General features: G+C 42.4%; 1 protein-coding gene across 1 annotated transcript in view; it reads left to right on the plus strand.

The window, feature by feature from the left end:
* rps6kc1 (ribosomal protein S6 kinase polypeptide 1) overlaps positions 1-23,213 on the plus strand; it is a 225,286-nt gene that overhangs the window by 72,681 nt on the left and 129,392 nt on the right. Inside the window, exon 7 of the mRNA XM_072508923.1 lies at positions 19,147-19,530. Within this exon, the coding sequence (XP_072365024.1) occupies positions 19,147-19,530 (384 nt within the window). The remainder of the gene's footprint in view (positions 1-19,146; positions 19,531-23,213) is intronic.

Consider the following 23,213-nt stretch of genomic DNA (forward strand, 5'->3'; position numbering starts at 1 on the left):
TCAGGCTAAGCCTGGCGCATGAGGAAGAGGAATTTACCCTGCTTAGGGCATCAGCCCACATACCCTCCTCTATCTCCTCCCCTAGTTCTTCTTCCCACTTTCCTTTTAGTTCGCCCACCGACTCCTCCCCCTCTTCCCTCATCTCTCGGTAAATCTCTGACACCTTGCCCTCTCCGACCCACACCCCTGAAAGCACCCTGTCCTGTATCCCCTGTGTCGGGAGCAATGGAAATTCCCTCACCTGTTGTCTAGTAAATGCCCTCACCTGCATATATCTCAAGAAATTTCCCCGGGGCAACTTATACTTTTCCTCCAATGCTCCCAAGCTCGCAAAAGTCCCATCTATAAATAAATCTCCCACCCTCCTAATTCCCAACTGGAACCAGCTCTGAAATCCTCCATCCATTCTTCCTGGGGCGAACCTATGGTTGTTCCTGATTGGGGACCCCACCAGGGCTCCCCGCACCCCTCTCTGTCGCCTCCACTGTCCCCAGATATTCAATGTTGCCGCCACCACCGGGTTCGTGGTAAACTTTTTAGGTGAGATCGGTAGCGGCGCCGTCACCAGCGCCTCTAAACTCGTCCCTTTACAGGACTTTCTCTCCAGTCTTTTCCACGCCGCTCCCTCACCCTCCATCATCCATTTACGTATCATTGCCACATTGGCGGCCCAATAGTAATCGCCCAAGTTCGGTAGTGCCAATCCTCCTCTGTCCCTACTACGCTGAAGGAACCCCCTCCTTACTCTCGGAACTTTCCCTGCCCACACGAAGCTCGTGATGCTCCTGTCTATTTTATTAAAAAAGGTCTTAGTGATTAGTATAGGGAGACATTGAAATACAAATAAGAACCTCGGGAGGACCATCATCTTAATTGCTTGCACCCTGCCCGCCAGCGATAGAGGCTGCATGTCCCACCTCTTGAAGTCCTCCTCCATTTGTTCTACCAACCGTGTCAGATTAAGTCTGTGCAAGGTTCCCCAGCTCCTAGCGATCTGAATCCCCAGGTATCGGAAGTTTCTTTCCACTTTGTGAGGCAGCAGTGCTAACCATTGCTCCTGTTCAATAGCAAGTTATATGGTACGTCCTTTAATGTGACAAAACATTGCAAAGCGCTTCATGGTAGAGGATGAGTTGCGAATGAACAATAAGCAAGAATTAGGAGAGGAACTATGGTGGGGGGGAGAGGATGACAAGGATGTAGGTTTTGACCAAGTTTTTGAGGTAATATTAGTGTCTGCGAAGAGACTGTTGACGTTTAAAGAGAAGTTTAAACACGCAGTGATGACATGAAAGAAGAACACCAGGTTTTTAAACAAAAACAAACTTTGCAGCATATAAAAAAACAAGCACTAATAACTTAACCCTATAGCTTGTCAAGACACTTCCCATTTTTACTTCCTAATTTCACCAAAGAGTTCCCTTATACAAATTTTGAAGGTTAATTTACTTCTCCTTCTGGGATCAAACCACATGCCACAGCTCCTCAGAATCTTGTGTTCCAGCTATCCTCTGCGATACGTCATTTTCTGAGGATCTTTCCATTAGTTTTTGGCTAACCTACCCTCCGACCCTTTCCTTCAAAACATCACAGGTGCGATTCGCCGGAAAGATTGCAAAATCTGGTTTTGGCCGTGTTTGGCGGGGTGTTTCTCGATGGTTGCAGTGCTGAGATTGACACCGCTATTCAATGGCATCAGCCCGCTTTTGTTTGTGCCTCTGGGAGTTACACCCCGATGAGGCCACCCTTCAAAAGGTTTCCTGCAGTCAGGAGTTGAATCGGGTGTGGGAAAATCTCGCCCCACAACTGTGGTCGCCTCAGTTCAAGCTTTGGGTCTCATTATATTCGTGCCTGAGAATTAAAAGTCAGGAACACCCATGGTTCCTAATGCTCCTTGTCCTAGCTTGGGACAGATATAGACTCCTTTCTCTCAGTCTTCTCCCAGACTATAACTACCTTTCATTTATGAGAGTTATTGTAGATTTCTTTCTCTAGCTCCAAGCTAGAAAGATCTTTCAGCCTCTGACAGATTCTGCCTCCAAACTGAGTGCCAGCTCCCACACTTACTCCAGGAGGTGAATGATGAAATTAGTACATGGTCTGCTTAAGGTGCAGGCGTGGCTAATATTTACCTCTTTTGCTCCCTTGAATCTGTCTGTTCCCAGGCTGAACTGCTTTTTTCTATGAGCAAAAATATAGACCCAAAATACAAAAGGGTAATTCCCGGCAACCCTTCTTCATGGCAACTTCGTACCTTGGATGTTCCAAACAGAAATTTAAACCAGTGATCTATCTTCAAACAACCCTTTGATTCTGGGACTGTCATGAATAATTTATATCTCCAATCGTGTTAACAGCCCTCTTTTCAGACATGCTGGTTCCCCCATGAAGCCCCCGCCTTTATCTGGGAGCTGAATGAATAATTTAACTGCCTTACTGAAATAATTGTTGAGTTCCAGTCCTTGCCGACCCCTGATTCTAATTTCAATCTTGACCTGGTTAATTAAACACCGGTTACCCATTGAACTGTATTTACCCAGGTCTGTTTGCCAGTTTCTCAACCAAGGGTTTAACTTGAACACTTCAAAAAGTTATTTCTAAAACATCTGAATTATAAAATCAGATATTCGCAAGTGTAAGATGAGTCACAGCAAACTGGAGGGTTTGGCGAAAAAATTTTGAGATGTTCGGACATGATGGCTGAAGGCTCTGACAGCTGTGATGAAGAGAAAGGAAGAGGAACACGGTATTATCGTCATTGGGAAAGTGGAGAATGCAAGCTGCAATACTGGATTTGAGTGTTTGTGGACAGGGTGGGATGAAGGCATGGAGTATTCATGTATGTAGGCTTTGAAGACAGTGCATTAGGGATGGGGGAGTGAATAGAAATTCAAAGCCAAGGAGAAGAAATAAATAGATTGGACTTAGTAACCGATGGCATGCAGGTGATGGAAATTGGAGAGTTAGGATGAAGCTTGGAAGAGAGGCAATATTCCGCGGAGACTAAACTGGATGTGATTAAAGAATCAAATTTTTTTTGGTTTGTTGTTACTTGTTTGCAGAAGAATTTTTTTTACAAATCTTTTTTTCCCCTCATGAGTTTTATCGGAATGAATTTGAGAGAATTTATGAGTCGAAGGCATCGTACAACGAATAGGTTACTTAGATTTGTCACAGGAGACTTAGAAGTTTCTTCGGAAAGGGCATTATATCTGCAATAATGGATGTCATTTAGATCTTACTTTGCCCATTTCCCTGGAACATACAGTATAAATTAGAATGCTCATCACTTTCTGTAGGCCCTTTGATAGGTTTCTGTTGACATCTGTAATATAAATCTAAATAATTGTAATAGTTATTTATATTTTATTGCTGTCCTTTCTGTTAATTTGGACTAATCTGCAGATCACTCGTTGGTTAATGACATTATCACATAATTGACATGATAATGATTAAAACCTAGTTACACCCATTTTGATTGCAGTGTTGAAATATGAATCTGTGATGAACCAAAACCCTCATTATTGTGCATTTAAGAAGTAAACTGTCCATCGTAACCATTCACCCTGTGAATGTTAATGGTGCTCAGTTGCTTCTCCAAATCATCAGTTTTGTTATATGAGCATCATAAAGAGCCATCTGGAATTCCTAAAATGTAATTTGGTTAAAGATAGGACAAGCCGGAAAAAAATGAGGCCGCGCCTGAAAGGACAAGGTGTATTACTTCATTTTTGTATATATTGTGAAAGTTTAATTGTTTTATAAAACTTACCTATTTTAACTGTTATGTTGCTGAATTGTTGGATGAACAACTTGGGGGAGATCAAGCATTTTTTAAACTTCTTTTTTAATGTCTTCTGCCTTGCGTTGAAAATTACCCTGTGTAATTTTCAGTTCTTCAAAGACGCAGTATTGCTCAGAGAGAGAGCGAGAGTGCAATACCATGGTTACCAATGATGATGTGTTGTTTCCATTTGCTTCTCCTGACTTACAGATTAATTTTAATAGACTCGCTGGCAGTTACACAAACCAAGCCTGCTCTGAATTCCCTATTCCAACAAAAAACATCACCTTAAATTAAGAGCTAAAAGAAAGTATAAAAAGTACTTGAGCGAGGACTGTGATGATTCATTTGCAAGAGTGATTAGCAGCCACATCAAAGCCTGGAGCATTATTCTTAAAGTTTGGAAGGAAAATAAGCTTTAGATATGGGGCGGGGGGGGGGAGAGAGAGAGAGAGAGAGAGAGACTAAGTAGTAAAAGGCTTTGGAGAAGTTGTATTCCTTTGGTTTTTAGAGTCGAGGCAATGGTTGAGCAGAAAGGTTTTGGGGAAGAGCTACAAAGAGCAGGACCGCAATGAGTGAAGGCCATGTCCTGGAGGAGCTGCCTGATATGATGGTTCAAGGCCATGGGAGGGATTTATAAATGAAGACAAGGATTTCAAATGCACTGCGATGGGGACAGGGAGCCAGTTGGAGTTGGGGAAGAGAGCCGTATGGGTGAGTGGGGCCGAATGCAGGACAGTATTGGACAAGTAAAGTTTTAGAAATTGTTGGAGTTTATGTGGGCTGGATCTTAGTTTGCCAATGGAGGACAGTTTGGAAGTAACAAAAGCATGGTTAAGGATCTCTATATCAGTAGGAGTAAGGTAAAGGAAGAGACAGGTGGAATGAAGGTGGAAGTGAATGTTCCTGGTTATGGATTATTTATGGGGTTCGAAATTTAGCTTGAGACTGTAAGTGATTTTCATTTCATTTCATTTCAGGACAATAACTTTCTCACCATTTGGTTCAGTGTGAATAAAGTCCGTATTTAACTGGAACTGACTTCAAAGCATTTATATAGTGCCTTTCATGATCATTGGAATTCTCAAAGCATTTTACAGCCAGTGAATCTGAAGTATATTCACTCATGTAACACAGGAAACAATAGCTTTATGGTTGCAGTGCTGAATGGGAAGAAGTTTTGTTTCAGTCAGTATTGGAGAGTCTGACAATATTTAGACAATTCTAGAGTTGAGAGTATTGCTTGTGATGAGGTAGCGAGAGGTGTCATCAATGAATATGATTGGGAACTTACCTCATTCTACAGATAAAAGGCAGCATACTCCGGCCTCCTAGCCACTTGTTTCTTGGCGGCGTAAGGCGTTATGCTGTTCTTTGGCGGCTGGATTAACTTCTCCCACCGCTGTCTATGGACCAGAGAATTCTGGCCAATGTTTCTGAGGCCGAAAATATAAACAAAGAAAAGGAGAAGATCAAGGATGGAAGCCGTTGGGTATTTAGAAGGAGATGGTCAGTAGTAGAAGAAGCCATTTCTGTAGACATTGGGACAAGTAGATTACAATACATTGGGACAAGTTTGTATTAATATAGCACTTTTCAAGGCCACCAGCCGACTTACAGCATTTTACAGCCAATGAGTCAATGTTGTTAAGTAGGAAATGGGAAAACAAATGTTTCACACACCAATGTAATGATGACTAGATGATCTGTTATTTTGTGATTTTGATTGAGGGATGAATATTGGATAGGGCAGTGCAGGATAGCCCCTCTTTTGAAATAGCACCATGGCCATAGTTTTACAGCTCCCCCCCCCCCCCCCAAAAAAAAAGCTCTTGGGCGGTTTCTGGGGGAGCATAAATTTACATGGACGGGATCGCACTCTCCCTGACCTGGTTGTGATTTTATGCTCAGGAGGGCAGGACCTTGGATGGTAGCCCATCCTTGACCCAATTAAGTCCCTTAAGTGTTTTAAAGTAAGGGCCTATTCCTGCCCAACCTCTACTCTCAAGCTGGCGGGTGAATGATAGATCTGGAGGGGGAACCCAAAATTGAACAAAGTTTGATTTCGGGTGGGATGGCGCATCCACCGGATACCCCCTTCTGACTGGAGTGCTTTCTTCCTCTCTTTCCCCCCCCTGATGTCACGTTAGAGCGTGAAATGGCATTGGGCCTATTGGAGTCAGCAGGGATGCTACCGGCTCTTCGGATGGTGGGGCACATGTGATTCTTTGCATTCACCCAAGCCAGCAGTTGGGTCCTCAGTTTAACGTTTCAGTACTGCACCTGAGTGTCAGTCTTGATCATTTTTGTGTTCAAGCCTTGGAGGACTTGAACCTGGAAACTTGTGACTCAGAAGCAAGAGTGTCAGCAACTGTCACAGCTAACAGTAGAGCCATATAGGGTAGTCAAAGACCCCCTTGGTGAAATGGTTGACTGCGAAATGCCGCAGAAAGCTCGGAGGATAACACGCTATGTTTATAATTTCAAAAATTCATGGCATTGACCGAGTGTAGTTTTGGGTGTTTTGAACCAAGCAAGAGCTAGACTGAATGAAATCCCTTGGTGCAATGTGATAGTAGCTCAACCAGCCGTATGAATAGTAGTCATGAATAGCGATGAACTCAAGTCCCTAAGCTCCTTTATACTTGACAAGATTAGTGGTGGAACTATAACTTGGCTCAGATGTGCATTAATGATTCTTTTTTTGTTGCTAAAGGATCTTCCTTTTATCAGGTGCAGCAACATGTTGAACATATTCTTGTGGAAATATGTAAAAATTCCGCATCAACATTACTAATTTGTTTCTTACTCACTTTACTTAAAAGACTGCCTCTGACTGGGACCCTGTTATCAGAAGCAGCCAGAGAAGTAAATACAGCAAATGCCACTTCTCTTTAAGGCATTCAAGACTCCCTTATGAGAGGAGAGGAGTTTCCTTTTATCACTGGATGCTACCGTGGGTAAATGTATAAATGGAGGTTGGTGATAACTATACCAGTCCTCGGTGCGCCATCTTTCCAGAGATGTCACGGGGAAATACTGACCAGACCATGGCATGTACATTCATCAGCCCTGTTCCGCATGCCTTAGCTTTGGTTCTTGCAGCTATTGGTTGAGAACTCAGCTAGAATATAATAGGGCAAATTCAGCACAAGAGAATTGACCATATTCCAGCGTGGGTATATGTGGCAAATTCAGCAAAACAAAAGCTCCAAATGGGTTCTGTTCAATATGATTCCATTGTTAGGGTGGGACAGGAAGAGTGCTTTTATTGCCAGACAAGTATATGCAATAGGGTCAGGGACAGAGACTTTTAAGAGAATACAATTAGTTGTAGTTTCAGGAATCATTTGTCGAACAGAAATGCCATTCTCTACTCCCATATCTGGAATGGCAATTACTTTAAAGTCACCTTGTTCAGCCCTTTTTCTCTGCTAATGACTGAGTGATGTGTGCACCTGTCTTTTCCAGATGTGTCCAAGCAGTTTCTAATTCCGAGAACATCAGTGTTTATTTATCTTAACCAGTGCAGTAAGTACAGGAGGGCCAAATTAATTGTGCATCTCTTCAAATGAGTGTACATTCAGCTGTAACTCTTAACCATTCTTCCTCCCCCTCCTTGTCAGAATATATCAGCAGCTCTGTAGCTCGTAATTGTTTCAACATCAAGTAAATAATAAAAAAAGACTGCCATTTAACTGCTATATGGCAGAGTATTTTGCTGTTCGCTATTGCATCAATGTGCTTGAGAATACTGTGCAAGCATCTTCTAATGGCATCTTTTCTCTACTATTAATGAGCATATGGAGCAGAAGACCTTGACTCATAATTACAGTCCATCTAATTGAGAGAGCAGCATGTTTCCATATTGATGGACTGAGCATGATTTGATTAACTGATGACCAATTAGCCTGCATAAATTTGAGCTGAGCTTAAATCATTTTCTGACCACCCTTTATTAGATATTGTTGAACATTGTTCAATTTTGAGGCACTTTTTTATTTTAGTGCTTTCTTGTTTGTCTGTAGTTTTCTCCAAATTCACCCTCCTGCCCCATTCTTTGACCACTCGTCGCCCTCCGATGAAATGTGGAGGAAACCAATTTTCTCTTGCGCATTTGTAACTAGCTGTTTGGAGGTGTTGGAGGGAAACTCTGGTTAACTCTGCTGCCAGTTCTTCTCTGCACCACGAGCAGAAGGACCTTGCTTCAAGCGGGTGTCTGCTTGTCCGTCACTCACCAGAGACTAAGGAGTTTACAATGCAGCCAATCGTATAGGAAATAGGTTTTTAAGCTCAAGACTATCCTGACCCACCACACACAACCTTAGAAAATAAAAATTCTCTTTTAATCATGCCACTGAACAGCAACGTGTAACACGGAGTCTCAGGAAAACAAATTGTAATGTTCTACAATTAACCACTTTAGAATAAAGTGATGTATTTCATAAAATTGTACAGCGCTAAGTGGGGTCAGTTGGTCCATTATACTTGTTCTGGCTCTGAAAGACTTAGCAAACTAGTCTCACTCCTGGACTGCAGATCTTTTCCTTTGCAAGCAAAAACCTAGTTTCCTTTTGAAAGATATTGGGCTGTATTCTTCGCCCCCCGACGCCAAAATCGGATTCGAGGACGGGGCGGAGAACCCGCTTTCGCGCACAGAATCGGGACCGCCGCCGGTTTCGCTATTCTCCCCCGCCCCCCCCCCCAAACACTGCGTACTCTGGGGGGGTACGCCGTGCTGAGTATCCACCACCTCCGGACATTGCCTGAGGCCCGCCTCGCTATTCTCCGTCCCCGAACGGCCGAATTTCCAACAGCATGGTTCTAACATGGTCCTCCCGTTCGGGAACCTCGCGAGGCGGCTGCGGACTTAGTTCGGGACTGCCACAGCCGGGGGCGGGCCGTTCGGAGGGCAGGGGGGCGACTTATTCGGGACTGGGGGCTATATGTGCGGGCGGTCCGGGGCGGGCGAACGGCCGATGCGGGGCGGTCCTGGTCCGCGGACTGCGTCCGCCATGGAGCACGGCGCAGCCGCTGGAGGCCGCCACCGTGCGCATGCGCGGCCTCTGATCCGGAGGTGTATCGGCAGCTAGAGCTGCAAGCTCCATGACAGTTGCCTTCTAGCCCCAGCAAGACAGTGAATCTTTGGCCTTTTGACGCCAGTTTTCCTGGGGTAAAAGAACACAGTTTTCACGACGACGTGGGGACATAGTCCCAAAAACAGAGAATCCAGCCCATTACATCTGCTTCTACCACCATTTCAAAGTGTATTCCAGATCATAACTTGTTGTGTCAAAACAGATTCTCCCTGCATCCCCGGAGGTTCTTGTGCCAATTGTATCATATTTGCTTCTCCCGGTCACCTACAATCCTGCCAGTGGAAATTGTTTCTGTTTACTCTGGCATTTCGCTATAGTGTTCCATGCTACTCGAGTGGGCCCAGTAGTTCCACTATCGCGAGATGCCAGTGTAAAGAGATCTGGATCCCAATATTTTCAGATAAATAGATATGTCCACTGTGGCATAAAACCACACCAATCAGAAAGGCTTCCAGCTTAATAAGTGAGTTCTGCAGAGGCAGTTTCAAAGGCATTTCAGTTGACCTCAGTGCTGTTGTTAGGGAAGAAGTAAACCTCCTGGTGCTGTTGCAGCTCACTGTCCTGTAACTTCTGGATAGCTTTTTTTTTAAACATAAAAGTCTGATTGCTAGATGTAAGTAAATAGCTATGAGTCGGCCCAATGTGTACACATCCTCCTCGGCACCGACGCGACCCCCCCCCCCCCCCCCCCCCCCCCCCTGCGGGTTTTGCAGCGGCAAGTGGTGCATTCAACTGGAACCCCGTTGGCAAAGGCAGGACCAGAAGATCTCGCCGCCGGTCAATGGTGGGCTGCCTCCCGTTGCAACAAAACATGTGGCTGGTTGAGTGGTAAATCACCCCCACCACCCCAGTCTATTAAAGTGATCGTAATTTTGCACATTTCTATTAAATCTACACCAGCTTTCTAGGCTGTTCCACTTCATTGCACAATATTATTTCTGGACTGTAGATTTAATAGCAATGGTGTGCATTCACTTTGCTGTGCGCAGCCCCTGTTGCTTGACAAAGCAAGTCTCCGTTGCCAATTGTCCTTGGCATTGCTGACCCCCATTGGACCTCACCATTTTGCGCTGGCAAGGTACACTTAAGGATTGATTTGTATTCCATAAAAGAATGATTCATTTTTTCTGGTGGATAAGGAAAGGCATCTCTGAGTTGGCTGAAAGTGCAAGCTTTAGAAAATAAACTGCGGGAACAAAGAAGGTATTCTGAGTCTGGGATTGGTACTGGATAAGGTTCAAGAAGGCACTGCAGGAAAAACCTTTGGTGGAGAGACTGAATTGTGGCATTTAGGGAGGGGATGCAGGAGTGTTCAGCACGAGTTTGTTGCTGAGCTGCTGATATGGATCCGGTTACAATGATGATTTTTATTTTGAACCATCAGGCACAAAATTATGGTGCACAAGGATCCAGTTACATAGGCCATTCAGCCCCTCGAGTCTATCCCAACATTCAATGAAATCATGGCTGAACTGTGGCTTAACTCCTTATACTGCCTTTGGCACAAATCCCTTAGAGATATTGGATGGAATTTACCGGCTGTTCACACCAGCAGGATATTTCAGTCCCACCGCACGGGTTTCCCGGCGATGTCAGTGCAGTCGACTGAAATCCCTTTGACAACGGTGGAACCAGAAAATCCCGCTGGCGAGCCGCCTCCGCCACCGAAAAACACGCAGTGTATTGGTCGGTAAATTCCACCCTTTATCTACCTCAGATTCAAAAGTAATAAATGTTCTAGCTTCAACTTACGTTTATGGAGCGGAGTTCCAAACCTCTACCACCCTTGTGTAAAATGTCCTTCTTAACATCTCTCCTGAACCGTCCGGCCCTAAGTTTTAGACTATGCCCTCTAGTTTTTGAATCTCCAATCAGTGGAAATAGTTTTGTACCCTGTCTTTTCCTGTAGCTGTGCGTACAAATGAAAGTTAATTCAATAGGCCACCATACTTACCAGTATATTTTTTAAACTAGCATTACTGTGACAAGCTCTTTAACATTGTGATGGCTTATCCGAGCCGTCTATGTCATTGAATTTTAATATGATCTCCAATCATGCATGCACAGAATTTCTTTTAAGCTGCGCGCAAAGTAAAGTGCAATCAGTAATATAACTTGAATCCACAAACATGTAATTTAGTTGCACCCTAAGGCCACATTCAGTTGTTTTTTTGCTCATAAATGGCCATTTGTATATCATTTCTTATTTGCCAAATGGCATTTTTCATAAAATCCTCAGTATGATATGCACAGTTGGCAGCATTAACATTATGATGACCTATGAAATTTTGAATCCATGTGGGAAGTTTGTAATGTTATTAATGAAATGGCAACCTTTGTGACATTATTACACATTAATTGCTTAATTCTTTAAATATACATAAACTACATTGAATGAGTTTGGATGCAATGGGGCGGTTATATTTTGCCTGAGGGTAACGCCGTGCGCTACTGGATCAACTATTCAGGCATTATCAATTTATAAGGGATTAGGTTTCTTTCCTGGACGAGGATTCCGTAACAACTGTCTTTTTTTTTTCTTGCAAGATATTTAAGGTAAGTGTTTGGCTTTTCACCAAATACCCTGTGCACTAGAAGGATGCCACTTTTGAATTAATTGAAAATGTGCACATATGAACTAAAAGAAAGCATTTGGAGAAATACAGAAACTTTTCTGCTTTGATGGGAGTTTTCAACGATTTGCAGCGTCTCTCCTGTTGGTGCCACCCCCATGTGCAGTTGGTCTTTTCCATCTACGTTATTGTTGGTTTAATGTAAATGTATTTATTTGTTCTGCACACTTCTTAGACCTCAGCCATTACTCCCAACTTGCTGCAGTTTATGAAGGAGGCTGTGAAGAATCTGATTTTGCGTGTTTTGTCGAGTAGGTTGGACCTGTACTCATTGGGGTTTAGAAGAATGAGAGGCAACCTTATTAAGACGTAGGATTCTCAGGGGACCTGACCGGGTAGATGCAGAGAGATTGTTTCCCTTTGTGGAAGAGTCTCGGACCTGTGATGATATGCAGAAGCAATCATGTAAATATTAATAGATACAACCTCCAAGCAGCAGGTGGCAGTAAAGATCAACCACGTGACACTGATGCTTTGGGGAGTCTGCAGATAGTTATCGTAGTGGAAAGTTGCATTTGTAGTAGCCCTTAGATAATTTAATAGTAGTAATATAGTATTTAGTAGATTTTGATAGTTTTCTTATTGTTTTCGACCCACATTATTGTTTCACCATAAACATTCAACTCTCCACAAACTAGACGTTCTCTAGTGAACTAATTCTGTCCGGCCAAGCACCAGATCGTAACATGGTACCAGGAATGGTTCTGAAGATAAAAGAAGACCAGAGACCAAGACAAGAAAACAGAAATTTAAAAAAAATTCTAGTAACCACGTAGGGTACTGACAGAATATAAAACCCACCGCTAGTCACCCTTATGGAATGTCTGAAGCACCACACCAGCTTCCAGTCACTGGTAATGTAGATGCGAATTGGCATGCTTTTAAACAGCAATTCACATTCTACGTAGCAGATCGAGGTCTTCGGCACAGCCTGATGAACGGAGAATAGCGTTGCTGCTCATTGTAGCAGGTCCACAGGTGGTAGAAATTTTTAATACCTTCACATTCGATAACAAAGCTGATAGAAATAATGTTGACGAGGTTGTGAAAAATTTTGATCGACACTGTACACTGAAAAAACCCCAAAAGTTTGAACGGTACGTTTTACACATGCATACACAACAGGCAGGTGAATCGTTAACAGACTTGGGGTTAAAGCTCAGACATGTAACTTTGCAAGCGTCCATGATCCCCGATCAAATTGTATTCAGGATTAGCAATGACATTTCGTGAAAGATTGTTGAGGGAGAATGAACTCCAGCTCGACAACGCCAATAAAATTTGCCATTCTAGCTGCGCAGCAGATTAGCACTCTAAAAATAATTTTGCCGCGGAGATCGGAGATGCAGCTTATGCCATTAGTGTTGTGACACACCCTAAGGTAAAACATGGTCCCAGCAGCGGTGGCCATTTTAAACGAGTAACTGATACACCATTTTGTGCAAGCGTTGCGGCAACAAGCATTTACAAAGACAATGTCCAGCATTCGGAAAAGTGTGTTCTAAGTGCAAAGGCAAATCTCATTTTGCAAAACAATGTTTTTTGAATATAAAAATCGGAAATACAAAACGGAAATACAAAAATCAATCAACGTGATTGAAGAGATCAATCTGGAAGACACTTTTTTTATTGATGTGATATCTAGTGAAGATGAGCATTATAATGGGATGCAAGTTAAAAGTCTTCAAAGCAAATTTGCAGTACAAGCAATGTAAATATAATTGTTCAAAGAGATAACCGGACAGTTCCTCTGATTAATAAAACATGAGTCAATGTATGTTAAACTTGACATGGGACAATCTGATAAGTTTATTGGATATGCAAGAAATGAAAATTAAATCGCATGTTTTCAATAAAACGGTACTTTTTAAGGATTATAACGGCAAAAGAATTCACACTCTAGGGGTATGTGAACTAGAGGTCAGTGTAAAGAATAAAATGCATAAAGTGAAATTTTCCATTGTAGAGGTTGAGCATGAATCACTACTGGGAGTGGAAGCCTGTGAAGCACTCGAATTGGTAAAAAGAGTATATAGTGCTGACAAAGGGTCACCTGGATTCAAAACGTTAGATCTTTCCTCTCCCTATAGATGCTGTCAGACCTGCTGAGATTTTCCAGTATTTTCTCTTTGGATACAGTGCTGACTGTGCTGTAACCGCGCAAAGTACATCAGTGGATTCAATCCTTAAATCATTTACAGAAATATTTCAAGGATTCGGAGTTTTGCTATTCACTTATCGGATCCAGCTGAAAGAGAATGCGCAACCAGTCATACAGGCACCAAGCTGAGTACCAGCTGCGTTAAAGGATCAACTGAAAAATGAACTGGACAGGATGACAAATCTGGGGGTGATAAAACGTATTGAAGATCCGACCGATTGGGTGAACTCTATGGTCTGCGTGAAGAAACAAGATAATGATCTGAGAACCTGCATGGATCCCAAAGATCTCAATTTAAATTAAAGCGAGAAGATTATCCAATTCGAAAAAGAGAAGCGATTACGTGTGAGATGTCAGGAACAACATGCTTTAGCAAACTAGATGCTTCGCAGGGTTTTTGGCAACTGAAGTTGGATGAGGAAAGCACAAAGCTGTGCACATTCAATACTCCATTCGGGCGATACTGTATTCTCAGAATGCCATTTGGCATTATTTGAGCATCTGACATTTTCCATCGGGCAATGGAACACATCGTAGAAGGAATTCCAGGTGTTAGAATGTACATAGACGATATCATCGTTTGGGGTTCAACAAAAGAAGAACACGACGAAAAGCTTATCAAAGTGCTGAGAAGCATTAAAAAGTATGGTCTCAGGTTAAATAAAGCCAAATGGCAGTTTGGTGTCGACGAAATTACATTCTTGGGAGACAAACTTTCTGCTCGAGGTATACAACCTGATCAGGAGAAGATAAAGGCAATATTAAACATGCCATGTCCAACAGCCAAAAAAGGACTCCTCAGGATGCTAGGTATGATGAATTTCGTAGGAAAATTTATTCCTAATTTATCAGCAGAAACAACATGCTTGTGGGAAATTATCAAAAAGGATACTGCTTTCCAATGGTCTGAAAGATGTGAGCAATAGTGGTGAATGCTACAGGAAGCATTGACACTGGCTCCAGTGCTGGCATTTTGAGACCCTACAAAGAAGAGAAAAATATTGTCAGCTGCGTTGAAAATGGGTTGGGAGCAGTGTTATTGCAGCAAGACAATGATGAATATTGGCTTCCAATTGCCTATGCTTCAAGGCCAATGACTGACAGTGTAGATATGCTCAGATCGAGAAAGAATGCTTGGGTCTGATGAACGGCTTAGACAAATTCTACGATTACATATATGGCCTACCAACATTCTTAGTTGAAACAGATCATAGACCACTTGTAGCGGTAATAAAGAAAAATGTAAAGGAGGTGTCAACAAGAATTCAACTTATGATGTTGCTGATGTTACAGAGGTACGACTTCAATCTCATATATACTCCAGGAAAACATTGTGCACCCGAACAGGCGCTGGAACGTAGTGACTAGGAGCTTTTCGCAGTAATTTCATTGCAGTGTTAATGTAAACCTACTTGTGACAATAAAAGATGATGATTATTATTATTATTTATTATAGCTGATGCACTCTCTCGAGCTACGGATATGATGGAAGAACAATGCATGGATGAGGATGTGCAAGTACACGTGAATGTGACAGAAACTCTTCTAGTGTCCGATGTGAAATCAAAATTGATCAGAAGAAACCAATAAATATTACAGCGGATCATAAAATATCTCAGTGATGGATGGCCAAAAGGATCTTGTGCAAATCATATAAAACTCGAGCAGAACTAAGTGCAGCCAATGGTTTTTTTGCTCTGGCAAAACAGGATTGTCATACCACAATCTCTCAGATCCATGATTCTACAGAAGATTCATGAGGGGCATGTGGACATAGAAAAATGCAAACAAAGAGCTCGAGAAATTGTATACTGGCTTGGCAACCAAAGAGCAAGAGAAATGGTATACTGGCCAGGTATCAATCAAGGCATTCAGATCATGATAGAAAATTGTGAAACTTGTCACAAATTTCAGTACAGCCAACAAAAGAACCAATGCAAATGGGTGAAATAATAATGATTCCATGGCAAAAAGTAGAAATGGATCTGTTCTATCTGGCAGGAAAAGAATACCTGTTGGTTATCGACTACTTCTCTAACTTTCCAGACGTGGTACAACTAGCCAACTCGTCAGCCAGGTGTGTCATCAAACATACTAAGGACATTTTTGCTCATCATAGAATACCTCAATGTCATGAGCGACAATGGCCCATGTTTTAGCAGTCATGAATGGACGGAGTTCGCACAGAACTATGATTATTGACATATTACTTCTAGTCCTCTTTAACCGCAAACCAACGGGAAGGCTGAAAAAAGGTGTTCACATTGTGAAGCAGATACTCAAAAAAGCTATGGGCAGTCGGGAAGATCCATATGTCGCGTTAGAGCAACACCATTGATTAATGAGTTATCATCTTCACAATTGCTAATGAATCGACAACTTAGAACTATCTTACCATATCGCACACAGGAACCAACTAATCGAAAATTTGTGAAGAAGCTCACATTTCAAAAAAGGAGGCAGAGGAGGTATTATGAAAGATCGACAAGATGTCTGCAACAGTTGGCAAAGAATGACACAGTCAGGGTAGAAGATCTTGGATGGAAATGGATGGTTGAAGTGTGCAAACGTAATAAACCATCAGGTTCGCAGTCATACATCATTATCATCAAGGATGGAGGGCAAGTTCTATGAAGAAACAGGAGAACCTTGCTGAAAGTTTAACAACCCCTTGTTTCAGAACCACCGGATGATGTTGAAAGCGATCTCAGGACAACTGACCTCCGCACACAGAAGCAGAACAAACTGAAAATGTACAAAGTACAGAAACACAGCGCAAACCATCTTCAACAACAGTTGAGAACTAGTCAAACACATAAGTTCAACCAGGTTGACAAGACACAGAAGAAAGCCAGACAGATTGAATTTGTGCTGGACTTTAAACATTTAAATAATGTTTAAACATGTGAATAATTGAAGCATTATGCATGTCAATGGTACTGTATATTAAATTTAAATAATATATGTAAATATTGTTAATTTCCAAAGGAAAGGGGATGTGATGATATGCATAAGCAATCATGTAAATATTAATAGATACGACCTCCAACTGCAGGTGGCAGTAAATAACAACCACGTGACACTGTTACCTCCGGGAGTCTGGAGATAGTCATCATAGTGGATAGGTGCATTTGTAGTAGCTCTTAGATAATTTAATAATAGTACTATAGTGGCCAGTAAATTTTGGTAATTTTCTTACTGTTATCTGACCCACATCATTATTTAACAATAAACATTCAACTAGTCACAAACAAGACATTCTCTAGTGCACTAATTCTGTCCGGCCAAGCACCAGAACGTAACAGGACCAGAGGGCATAATCCAGAATAAGGAGTTGTCCATTTAAGACCGAGATGAGGAGAAATTTCCTCCACAGAGAATCTGCGGAATTCTCTACTGCAGAGAGCTGTAGATGCTATGCCATTAAGTATGATCAAGGCTGAGATAGACAGGTTTTTAATCATAAGGGAATTGGGGTTATAGAGATAAGGCAGGGAAGTGGAGTTGAGGATTTATCATCAGATCAGTCAGGATCTCATCAGTCAGGATGGCAAAGCAGACTCGATGGGCCAAATGGCCTACTTCTCTTACGTCTTATGGGTACCACATCCAAACTCTATCCTGTCTGAAACATTGAGGCCCATCCTTTCTTCCAAGGAACACTTTTAAGCTGAGCAAAATTTGATATGGTGTGACCGTCAATTTGTCATCTTCCATTCTCCATTTGTGTGCATTTTTCCACGAAGAATGTAACTCGGTGGAATTGTTTTTTCATGCTGGTTCAATTATTTACCTTCTAAGTAAAAGACTAAGATGTCAGGGAAGATCATACAGCGCCAGTGGAGAGTGACTGGGTTAGGGAACAATGGCGGTGTTGAAAGCTTTGTGAAATTTTGAAAGAGGTACTCCGGTTTTATTGGTTTGGACGGCCCAGGACTTTAACAGAAATAGGTACTGTGGTGTGGAGGAACTGTAGATGAAGGTTGTGTGGTATCAAGACTGGAAGGGAGATTCCTCGGGTTTGAGTGAGAGTTAGGTAGAAGTGGGGAGTTGCCAAGTGTGTAGTATTGGACACTTGCATCAATAATTTCAGGGAACTAACCTGCTTTCCTCTCCCTAACAGGCCTGTATAACCTTTGAAACTATTTTCTTTGCTAAATAATAATAATCGCTTATTGTCACAAGTAGGATTCAATGAAGTTACTGTGAAAAGCCCCTAGTCGCCACATTCTGGCGCCTGTTCGGGGAGGCCGGTACAGTAAATTCTGCCGTGTCAGCTAGCAACTGGTTTTAATTGACCGAGAGTGCATAATCTGCTGGTTGTTGACCATATCCAGTCTACTATTGATTGGCGGTCAAGAATTTGGCACGGAAGCAGTTTCGTATTGGAGTGAATGTGATCAGACAGGTGGAGGGGCCGGGGGTTGGACTGGCCATTGGCAGGAGGCACCTTTGTTTGGGACAGGAGGTGGCATAAAGAAGAGTAAAGGAAGATATCGCTGAATGTCACATGAGGGAGTGCTAGGCCAGGGTCCCTATCGTCTGAATTCTTAGTAGGATGGTGCTGTGGGGAACGACCACCTAACTTTGAAAATGGACCTGGGTGAAATATGTATAAATGTACTGGCAGTAGCAAGACTAGAAGTATTAAAAGGAGTAAATGTTCCACGTATAGAGAATGTTATGAGCAGGAGGACTTTTATTTAGAAAAAAAGGATTGTAGATACTTAATATTTGATGCATGCAAGAAATTGTAAAATGTTTTTGGTTTAAATGCAGATTTCCAGACCTCATTTCTCATCGAGATGTAACATAATCGGAAACTAGTTTTAATAAATGTGTGGCAAGCATATATTGTATTGGGATAGCTGAGCCCTTTGCCCTCCTTCTCAAAATCGAATGCTCAGGTTGTAACATTTTTGGGAGCAGTGTACTAAATTGTTAACTTTGGGCAAACACAGCATATGTTCTTTAGTTTGAAATCACCGTAACGTGCAAATATCCACAGACTGGCCATGGTTGCTTATTTTCCTATTTAGCATAAGGGACAGAATCTTAACATATCCTAACAGCAGGATCTTCCATTTCTGCCGAAGTAAATGGACTTTTGAATGGCTCATCACATTTTCCGGCCCTGACCCGGCTGCAAAGGGACCGTAAAAGACTACTTGAGAAGTTCTTTGTGTCTGAGCTCACCAGAAAATGAAAAGGCGTAACTTTGCTTCTACCTTCTGAGGTGTATTTCACTCACGGGGAGCCTCTTGAAAAATAGATTCTTAATGAATTTATTCAGAGGAATTGGACCTGAATTATAATCACCATTAGAATTCTGGGTCTTTAAATCTTGGCTACGTCCTTTCCTGCTGAAGCTAATGTGGGCCAGTGCCCATATGAAATATGTTTAAAATAATGTACTCTGTTCCACAAATGTATTTACTGATACTTTTCTCCTTCCGTCATTTGCCATAGATCACGACCAACCAGGTTTATCCAGTGATAGTGACTTGCTGTCGCTGACGGTGGACGGGGATTCTCTCGCTGAATGTGATGATGGAATGGCATCAAATAGAAGTTCCCCAAGCAGATTTACAAGACTTAGTTCCTCCCCTGAACCTGCAAGATCAGCGACTTTTCCTCAGCAGGAGAGGAGCAAAGATGGAGCAGAAGGAAGCAAAGGTTTGTGGTCACAACCAATTGGGAGCCTGAAACTTCGAACAGGGAGAGGAGGTGACTACTTGGCAAAGGCAGGGGAGCAGATAAAGCTGGCTCTGCAGAAGGAGGCAGAACAAGATTTTGAAGGTGCCTTCAATTTCTACAGGGATGGAGTTGATCTGCTTCTTCAAGGAGTTCAAGGTATGTCTAGCAAAGGTTATTGTCTTTTGGAGGCTTCCTGATTGTAAAGTACATATATGCCAATAGTATTGTCTGCATACGAGTTTCAAAATTTATTTTGGAACTGTTTATTTTCGACCAAGACAATGAATTGCAGAGAGCTCTTAAATGCATGGGCAATGTTAACTTTGGAATATTTTAATGTGTGAATGTTCATGTTGAAATGGACCGGGATGTTAAAGTTTCTCTTTCTCCAATAGATGCGCTCCTAACACAATTATACACAGAGTAAAGCACCTCTCCAGCTCCAACAAATGCCTCAGCCCTAACTAAGAAAGAGCATCTCTAATTGCATCAGTCAGCATGTGGCCTCTGTGAGCGAGATCATCAATTTTGTGCCAAATTAGAGACAAATTTATTTGTGAGTCAAGCCCAATAAAACATAATTGAGATTTGTTAAGATCCTGGACCATGTCCCAACATTTGTTAGGATACCAGACAAGAACCCCAAACACTTTTTATTAAATTTGGTCAACTTGAGGAAAGGATACATCACTCCAGGAGTGATGACTTTGACCAATGTTAAAACAAACTTTAATTTAACCACAGAATTAACCACATTAACTTTAAAGAAAATAACTTTACAATTATCAGTTAAACAGTCCTTAAACAGAAAGAAAATCTTAACCTTACGCCTCCACTATAAATATTCAAAGCAACCCAAATAAATAAAGTTAGCAGAACAGGTTAACTTATCTGTGGAGAATGTTTGGTGAGAGAGACCCTTTCAGGAACAACCTGAAAATCCTTCCATCTTGTCAGACTCCTCAGCTCAACGTGACCGCATTTGCCAAAACTGCTGTTCAAATTAAAAACTTCTAACAGACTGCAAAACTACTGACAGATCTGGCTCCTTCCATTAATTACATAGTCTATATCCCATTATGATTTTCCATCACCTGGAATTACTACGTACAATTCCTCAAATTTCCATCACCTGGAACACTACGTACAATTTCTCAAATTATCAACTCTCAGGGAATTGCCAGCAATCATAACAACATCCTATTAGGCATCTCTCTGTAAACAAGTAAATGGTTAAAATTAATAATTACCTCTTAATTTGCAGCTTGAGCCGACACACAGTTTGGATACCTTAAACTAGGTTCTTCGTCACAAATATAAAATATATAACAATTTCTACATTCATCACAGATTGCCAAACGTTATTCCATATAAAATCCTTGGAGCTAACAGCGATAAGCTGATATAGAAGAAACCCTTTTGCCTTTTTTGCCTTCAACACTTTAGTTTCTTTTGACAAATTTTTGATGCACTTGTGTCAGAGGCCCCTGTGGATTACCTTGACAATAGACTTAATTGTCTGACTTGAAATAGTCTGACTCCAAATTCACACGTTGTATAAGATCAGTACAATGCAAGCAATGGGTGCGATTTAATGGCCTCGTCATGCTCAATTTGGTGATATGATGATGCCATTTAATCTTGCAAGAGGCCTCTTGTAAGATTCGCGACGCTCAAAAATCTTGCGAGAGTTAATGAGATCTCGTGAGACATTGAGATCTGCACTTCTCCTTTGGGCGAGATTCAGATTAACATATATTTAAATGAGCCATTAGGTGCATTTAAATATGTGTGCGCCGTATTCTCCCAGGGCCCAGGAACTTAACGGCCTTGCCTGGAAGACCTTGCCATAGTGCCGTTTAGCACTGGTCCATACAAACGTGGACCAGGCGTAACAGCACCCTGGGAGGTGGTTGTGAAAGGCCATTAGAGACCCCTAGGTGGTCGGCCTCTGGGCAGGGTGGTACCTTGGCACTGGCACCCAGCCACTAGCAGGGTGACCTGGTGGCACTTTCTGGCTGGCAGGGGCGCTGCAGGGTGCTAAGCTGGCAGTGCCAAGATGCCCAGGTGCAGGTCGCCCATGCCAGGGATTGGGCCCGGGGTGCCTTGTCATTTGTAGAAGGTGTGAGGGGGTGGGCTTGCGGACCCCCTAAGAGGCAAGTTGGATGTAGTGGGAGGTCCGGAGGCTGCGGTGGGGTGGCTAAGGGGAGTCGAAAATGCACCCCGATCCGCGAATAAGCCCGTCAGTATAGGAAATGAGTTAAGTACGGCCTCAAAGAGGGCAAAAGAAAAGGTCAAGTCCTGCTAAATAGCGGTGTAGTTCTCTGCGCTACAGGCATCAAGAAACAACCTGTTAAACACGCCCAAATCGGGACTCTGTTTTTGTCCCGCTAAATCGTGTCCACTATTTCCATAAAACCTACCTGATGGTTCCTAATCCCCTCCCCATTCAGTGACCGCTCCTGGAACCCCAGGCCAGCAGGCATTGTTAATGTCTCCTTTTCCGAGTGTCTCTCTGTTGCTTTCAAAGCAGTTGTCGTCATCGTTCAAGAAATGATCTTCAACCTAACATTACTACAGCACAGCACAAATACAAAATACTGTGGATTCTGGAAATTTGATTTAAAAAAAGAGAAAATTCTGGAAATGCAGCATCTGTGGAATTAGAAATAGAGTTAACATTTAAGACCTTTGAGCATTCTTCAAAACTAGGAAAAGTTAGAAATGTAATAGGTTTTGAGCAAGTGAAAGGGCACAAGGAAGTCTGTGACGGGATGGAGGGCAGAAGAAATTAAATGGCCAAATGGAGAGGTAATGGGACACTAGTGTCAACAGAGCTGCATCAGATGTCTTTCCTTGTGACCCACAAAGAGATTAAGAAAAAGTCAAACCAGCAGCATAATCTAATTTTTATCTGTTAAATATAATGACCCTGACGTTTTCCAACAAAAACAGTTTGTGGTGTCTGGATTAAATCATTCAAAGTGGAGTTAGGTAAATATTTGTTTTTGTATGATTTATGAAAGGATAATGATTCAAATATTCCAAAGGAATTGTTCATTACAATGTCTTGTGAATTGTACGGGATTGTTTGACCAACGCTGGAGTTTCGCAAGAAATTTTGTAGAATTTTCCATCTTTGATTTTTTTTTAAAAAGAGGGCAAGGTTTAGTAAATGGTGGATTTTACATGCTGCACAAAGGAAACTCCATTGTTGTCTTGAACATCCTTTTTGTTAAGTGGTTCCTAAGATGAAATATGGCAGATTTGGTGATGTGGGAGGTAGGGGCATTTAATCAGGTGGGAGGTTGGCAGGTGGAGACCTGCTGCCTTCCTATCTCCATGCCATTGGGCAATTAATGCTCATTACAAGGGTCTCGCCCTGCCACCGCTGGTATTAACCCACCGGCAGGCTGCCCACCATGCAGAGAACCAAAAGCGGTTGGGTTTGCATTGCGGACTCCTGGCGGGGATGGGGTCCCTCGTTCAACGGCAAGGTGCCTGATTGAGCGATCCAGCAGTGGGAGGCGAGGAGGTGGGCTGAGAGCCATTCAGCTGCGCTGCTGCTGACCCTCCTTCCCGATGTCTGTGGTCCTGGGTCCAGAGATAATCCTAGGCTTGTGGCAGCAGTCCCTGCCTTCCATGTTGCCCTTCTATTCAGTAATGTTGCTGGCCTTTGAAATGAAATGAAATGAAAATCGCATATTGTCACACGTAGGCTTCAAATTAAGTTACTGTGAAGGAAGCCCTCCCACCCCCGCACCAGAATCCTTGATCTCTTGATTCTATTAATTTGGCGGGCCTGCCCAAAGTGGGGCTTCTGCTGGCTGGTGTCTATT

This window comes from Scyliorhinus torazame, chromosome 1 (genome assembly GCF_047496885.1).
Source record: "Scyliorhinus torazame isolate Kashiwa2021f chromosome 1, sScyTor2.1, whole genome shotgun sequence".
NCBI lineage: Eukaryota > Metazoa > Chordata > Chondrichthyes > Carcharhiniformes > Scyliorhinidae > Scyliorhinus > Scyliorhinus torazame.